The 7,138-nt window shown below is 43.2% G+C and overlaps 1 protein-coding gene across 1 annotated transcript in view; it reads right to left on the bottom strand.

Annotated features, from left to right (window-relative positions):
- LOC109379113 (potassium voltage-gated channel subfamily H member 1-like) overlaps positions 1–7,138 on the bottom strand; it is a 143,749-nt gene that overhangs the window by 78,545 nt on the left and 58,066 nt on the right. The window contains exon 4 of the mRNA XM_019635460.1: positions 2,518–2,636. Within this exon, the coding sequence (XP_019491005.1) occupies positions 2,518–2,636 (119 nt within the window). The remainder of the gene's footprint in view (positions 1–2,517; positions 2,637–7,138) is intronic.

The following is a 7,138-nucleotide window of genomic DNA, read 5'->3' as shown; positions in this document are numbered from 1 at the left end:
CTTTGGAAAGATCAATAAAATTGATAAGCCTTTAGCCAGGCCAACTAAAGCTTACTAGTTCCCAGGATGGGTCCCAGATGTTTGCCACATATTGCCAATCAAGATCGCTTACTTATGTCAGACAGGTAAACAAAAACACTAACATCATTTCCTTTCTTTCATCCATTCAATAAATTAAAAAACAAAAAACAAAAAACTACTACTGATGAGCACTTACCGTATGCCAGACACTGTTTTAAGTGCTTAGGACATATCAGTGAAAAACAAACACAATAAATAAGTAAACAATATAGTACATTAGAAGGTATTAAGTGGAGAAAAATATAGAGCAGGTTATGAGTTATGAGAATTTTAATTTGTTATGAATGTTTACACAAAGGGTGCCAAAAATATATATGTATGTTTTAAGAAAGGAAAAGACTGTATTAAAATTGTAATATTCAATATATATACCAATAACAAAAGATGAATACAAGTCATGTTTGACTTCTGCAATTATAAGAGGTGCTCCAAGTGGTTACCATCAGCGTCCAGACACTTGACTACAGAGAACTAACTACTGCTTGAGCAACATTGACCAAAGTGTCCACGTATATACACTTTTTTGGCACCCCTGGTATATACGTAACTAATATGTATATATGTTAAGCAAATACTTTTATATTCTTCCCTCTCATCCCTTTGTCATCTACCATAAGATGTATCAATTATAGTTAAGTTTACATCTCAGTATGTAAGTTACAGGTTACCAAGGAGAAGAGTGAACATCACCCAAGGACTTTGCATCCTCTTGGGGAAAGAGTTGGCACAGTTTTGGTTACATGCATGTTAGGCAGAAGTATGATTTCGCTATGGTCTTTATTTGGGGATCTAGTATGTTTTAAGGAAACATGTATGACTGCCAAATTGACAAGGGTGAACTGTAATAATTAGTTTTATGTGTCAGCTTGTCTAGGCCATGGTACCAAGTTAATTCAATCAAACACTAATCTACGCATTCCTGTGAAGGTATTTTGTAGATGCAGTTAACATCTACAATCATCTGACTTTTAGGAAAGGAGGTTAGACTCTATAATCTGGGCGGGACTTATATAATCAGTTGAAAGGCCTTAAAAGAAGGCCTTTTAAGGTTTCTCTGAGGAAGAAGAAATTCCATCTGTGGACTTCAACATCAGCTCCTCCCAAGAATGTCCAGTCTGCCAACCTGCCCAATGAATTGGGACTGCCTAGTGAGCACCCCACAATCATGTAAGCCAATTCCTGGCAACACATGTCTTAATATATAAATATCCTACTGGTTCTATTTTTATGGTGGAACCCTGACTGATAACCACATAGAGGTAACCACATAGAGAAAATGACATTTGAGCAAAGCTTGCAGCTGGTAAAGGAGTTGCCACACAGGTATCTGTGGGAAGAGCAAGCCAGGTGTGTACAAGGAACAGCAAAGAGTGTGGCTGGATAAGAGTGAGCAAGGTGGAGAGCAGCAGGAGAGGAGGTTACTTTATTAACCAAAAGAAGAAACAGGGACCGACAACATGCAGGCTGTGAGCTGAAAGGCCTCTTGTATTATTCTTTCTATCATAAGCTAAGCCCACATCATGACCAAAAACAATGCTGCCACCATACAAATGTCTCTCCTTTAACATGACACAAATGAACACTCCCATTTCCACTGCTGGCGAAAGCTTTTGGCTGCTAAAAGGACATCCTCTGTAGTTAACTCCTTCGACATTTGGTGCACATACGCAGAGCACCTACTGTCAGCTACACCATGCTGGGAGTTTCCCTCTTAGCAGTACGGGAGCCAGGAGTCGGGTCAGGAGGGCCCTGTCATTCAAGCATGGATCACGAACTGACTGGGCACCACCAGGCGGGGAGACAGCTCATGTTGTCATCTTTGGGTAAGATGGAAGTTTGCCATGTGGAAGGTATAAGTCTCTAAATTGATACCACCCAGATCTACTTGATAAAAGGAAGACCAGGCACCACCAAAGACAGATAATAGTAACTTTGGTGCATTACGCTTGGCCAACACCTTGTCCTGGCTTCCCAGTCTTTCCCTTGTCCTAGCAAAAGAGAGAATCAACACCCTGGTTAGTGGGATGGTAGGTGATTTGTATTTACTTCTTTTTGCTTCCTGTATATTCTTTTCCTATAATAGTATGTATGGCTCAAAAACAAAAGTGTGTATGGTTTATCAGTAAAGCCCCCTTCATATGCATAACACTTCTGTTCCTTCCCCACGCCTTCAAAAAAAGTGAATTGACACCTGTAATCTCGAGCAGGATGGAATGGAGCCGTTTGCAGTCTCTTTCACATATGGGAAGGTACAAAGCTGAAAGGAGTTAGGTTACTTACCCAAAGTCACACATGGTGCTGTGTAGCCCAGCCAGGACAAGAGTCTGGGGATCCTGAATGTCCCCCTCTAAACCAACACACTCACTTTGTACCATTTTCTCAGCCCATGGACCCCACAGAAGTGAGGTGTCAAATGAGCTGACCCATCGCCCTTACCTCGGCCAGGCGCGAGTGCTTGTGGACATTCTCGCCTTTTTGCACGCTGGGAGCCAGCTGCTGCAGGACACCCCTGCTGCTTGTCAGTGCTCTGGTCAGCCGAGCAAACTTCCCCCAGCCTGGAGCACGTGGAAAAGAGAAAAAGACACATTCAACCGCGTCCTGAAGGCATATGGACATGCACACCACAAGTCACACCCTTCAGAAGCAGACACCCACATTGTCCTCCTGAGCTCCCATGAGTCACTCCGCATTCCTCATAATCCAGACTCACTGCTCAGAAAAGCATGTAGACACACTCAAATTTGGGTAGCCGTTTACTTTTCCCCTGCGCTTTCACTTTATCTTAATCATAGCTTTGTAAAATAGGTAGGGCAGGTGTGCCTAGACAACTGGAAAGAGTCTAGAACCCAGCGCTATCCACTCTGACCTAAGGATCTTTTGCCAGGTACTACGAGGCAATAGAGATGTTTCTCTGACATTGTAACCGGGCTCAGGCTGTTCCCAACCCTCACGACGTCTGCTCTAGCTGGTTCCAGGTTTTAATGGACAAGCTAGTCAAATGGCCATTCCGTGTATTATATTCTTCAAAGTCAGGAGAATAGGAAATGAATTTAATCCCTGGGTAGATGGGAAAAAAGCAACGGCAGATTTTAGTCTGCTTGGGATGGGAAAAGGGCAGTTGGCAACAGGTCCCCTAAAACAAGAAACTCCAAGAGCCTAGGACTGAACTTAGTATCCAGAGCCCAGTAAAGAAACCTGGATACAAGTCCTCTCTCCACCTTCAGCTTGCTTTGTGATCACAAGTTATTTAAGTTGTCTGGGTTTCAATGATCTCATCAGCAAAGTAGAAATTAAAATACTCTACTCGCCTAAAGGCAGGGTATGTTTGCCTGGTAAAATAAAGGGGCTAAGTTTTGTGGGCTGTGGTTAGTGGGCGAAAACAGAGGCTGTCTGGAGGCCTCCTTGGTCCCCTGGACTAGCTCCTCCAGGAAAAGTAAAATGCTTGTCTTTTTCTAATCCGGCCCACTCTCTATACTCCAGAATCTAAGACACATGAGTGATCTTTCCTGAGAATCTAAGACATATGAGTGATCTTTTAAAGGTTCCCCCAAACACAATTGTCCATTCCTATATCCAACGACCCATTTGCATCAAGGTTATGACCATGGCAATTGCCTCATGGGGCCTCTGGAAGCCTGTCAGGGTTCTCAAGACCAAGCTAGGGGTTGAGTGGCTCCAGCAAATAAACAGAACATAAAACTATTTTTACATGACAGTGAAAAGCAGGGCGAGGCAATTTTATTTTTTGTCCTTTAAGTTTGACAGTATTCAGTGCCTGGCAGCAGAAATCTCATCTGCCAAATTTTACCCTGGAGCACCTTTCCAAGACAGACTTAGAATCCAGGGGACAATGGAGCTAAGTGGAAGAATGGCCTTCTTTGCACAACCTTTAAGAATCAGGGTCTAGATACATTTTTGTCAACATGGCAAGAATAGCAAATAAGTTCTTTTTTATCGCTTTCCAGAAGTTCTGGGCTTTAATGAAAGATAATGGCCATTAAGCCACGAAATGGGACTGCTGGAATCAGCTCGAAAAGAGGCGCACGGTGGTCAGGTTGTGGGGGTTCTCATTCACGTGAATGGGAGAGGACAGCCCAGACTCTGCACGGGTCTTTGATATCGCCCCCAAGTGAGCCATTTATGAACTTGCTCACTGGAGTTTTCTTGTGTGAACTGTGGACTAGAATTTTATAAAGTCTCTTTCAGAGTCAGGCTATCTCCTTCAGCTCAAAATAAAGCTGGAATTGATTTCTACAAACCTGTTCAAGAAGAGCGGAAAATGTGTTTTTCAATCGTGCAAATATCAGCAAGAGCTCGGCAAGCCCCCAGCCCACCCCACTCCTCCACTGCTATCTTCATCACCCCTGCCATGGCCCATATTCTGGGACTAATGATGAGCAGGAGGTGTCAGGGCAGACACCTCAGACCCTGCCCAGCAGGGAGCTCAGGGCCCTGGTCCATCAGCTGAAATTGCACAAAAGGGCAAAAAGAAAGACCCCTGGGCCTCTGGGCATTTCCCCCCAGCTAGCCTCATACTCTCTGGACTAGCCCTGAGTCACTTTCCAAGAACGTGACTCTTAAAAGAGCTGGCTGAGTGGAGGGCATGAGAAGGTGAATGGGTGTTGGATGGAGAAATGAATAAGCAGTGTGAAATCCACCACCACACTTCTACCAGATGGGCAGGCTCTGCCTGTTCTGAAGAAAGGAAATAAGTTCTATCCCAAATTTCACCCCCTGATTTCCTTTCTGAATTATAGACACTTTCTAATAGGAATCATTGCCTAGCCAGATGAAAGAACTTCATTCATCCATTCATGTATTAATTCTATAAACATAACTACTGCATACCAGGCATGGTACTAGATACTACAATACTAAAATAAAGAAGATACAAACTCTGGCTTCAAAGAACATGCCCTCTAGTAGGGAAGACTGACAAATAAATTTTTAAAAAAACAAAAAACATGATATAGTAAGCTAAGTTCTGTTACTGTAGGCAGAAAGAACAGGACCGCAGGGTGAGAGTGGGGCGGAATAAAATGAGGGGGTGAGGGGAAACAATGGGACGAGGAGATGGGGTCATCCTTAGGAAATGGTGCAGCTACCAGACTGGCCAGAACTGGATTCCGGTGGCCAAGAGCAGTCCCAGAAGACCGCCTTGCCCCTCAAGGTGAACCTTAACTAATTACAATGGAATTATAATATTATTAGCATGGTAGCCAAGAAAAATCTCCACCCCCTGTGTCGCCATGACAGTTCCAACAAGAGCCAAGTAAGGACAAAAATCCCTTCTCCCAACAGGAAGGCGTTGTCAGCAAAGACCCACTCTGGGAACACCTGTAACGCCACCCCTAAATATCTTGCACCCTTATTCAAATTTAATCCTAAGTTTCTTTGTCCTTCGGGGCCTGCACACTCTCATGCCATCTTGAGAGTGTACTATACTATTTCCTTTCTTTTAATCAACCCTCTGCTTGCTTGGCTTGGTTTGTGTGGCTTAGTTGTACATCCTGGAATGCCTTCCTGTGACAATACAAGAATGCTTGTTCTGGGAAGTAAAAGCTAAAATAAAGGAATGGGACTATATCAAACCAAAAAGCTTCTGCACTGCGAAAGAAACCATCAACAAAACAGAGGCAACCAACCAAACAAGAGATGATATTTGCAAAGAACACTTCCAATAAGGGGCTAATATCCAAAATATGTAAGGAACTCAAACAACTATACACAAAGAGACAAACAATCCAATTAAAAAATAGGCAGAGGACCTGAATAGTCTTTTCTCCAAAGAAGACATACAGATGGCCGATACACATATGAAAAGATGCTCAGCATCACTAAACATCAGAGAAATGCAAATCAAAACCACAATGAGATATCACTTCACACCAGTTAGAATGACTATCATCAACAAGACAAATAATAACAAGTGTTGGAGAGGCTGTGGAGAAAAAGGAATCCTCATACACTGTTGGTAGGAACGCAGATTGGTGCAGCCACTATGGAAGGTGGTATGGAGGTTCCTCAAAAAATTAAGAATAGAATTATCATATGACCCAGCAATCCCTCTCCTGGATATATGCCCAAAAAATCTGAAAACATTTATCTTTAAAGATTTATGTGCTCCGATATTCATTGCAGCTTTATTTACAGTGGACAAAAAAAACAACCACAGTGTCCTTTGATAGATGATTGGATAAAAAAGATGTGGTACATATACACAGTGGAATACTATCCTGCCATAAGAAAAGATGAAATAGTGCCATTTGTAACAAAATGGGTGGTTCTTGAGATTGTTATGCTAAGCGAAATAAGTCAGACAGAAAAAGTCAGGAACTATATGACTTCACTGATATGTGGGATATAAAACTGAAAGCAACAAAGGAACAAGACAAACAAATAAAGAAACAAAAACTTATAGACACAGACAACAGTTTAGTGGTTACCAGAGGGGAAGGGGGAAGAGGGGATAGTAGAAGAGGTGAAAGGGGGTTAAATGTATGGTGATGGAAGCAGAACTGACTCTGGGTGGTGAACACACAATGTGATATATAGATGATGTATTACAGAATTGCACACTTCAAACCTATGTAATTTTGCTAACCACTGTCACCCCAATAAATTACTTACTGGGTCCTTTTTCCATTCTCAACAAGGCCAACCACTTCCCCCTTCCCTGACCCCACAATGGCTTCTGGTTTCAACTGGGGTGAGCCCCACTAGGCTACTTTAGCTCACACAGCACTGTGTCCTCCCCAGGCCAGAAGATATGGTTGTGGAATGAGCTTCAATTCCAGGTCCTCCAAGGGTGAGTGCATGCATACCAGGAAGGACAGACCTATAGGCCCCTCCCTGGGAAATCAGGCCGAATCACTTTGAGTAGAAGTTGCAGAGGACTCCTGTAAGGTCTCCTCATCCCGATGGGAGGCTGAGGCCAGGCTTGTCCAAATCTGTAGAGTCACAGATTCTCTTAGAGGAGCTGGTGCCATAACCCAGCACCCAGAAGGGATCCGTGGTCACATGGGACCAGGACAGACAGTTAATGTAACTACTGCCT

This window comes from Hipposideros armiger, unplaced genomic scaffold (assembly GCF_001890085.2).
Source record: "Hipposideros armiger isolate ML-2016 unplaced genomic scaffold, ASM189008v1 scaffold_22, whole genome shotgun sequence".
NCBI classification, from domain to species: Eukaryota; Metazoa; Chordata; class Mammalia; order Chiroptera; family Hipposideridae; genus Hipposideros; species Hipposideros armiger.
The sequence above is the reverse complement of the archived record's forward strand: the minus strand, read 5'-3'. Positions and strand labels throughout refer to the sequence as shown.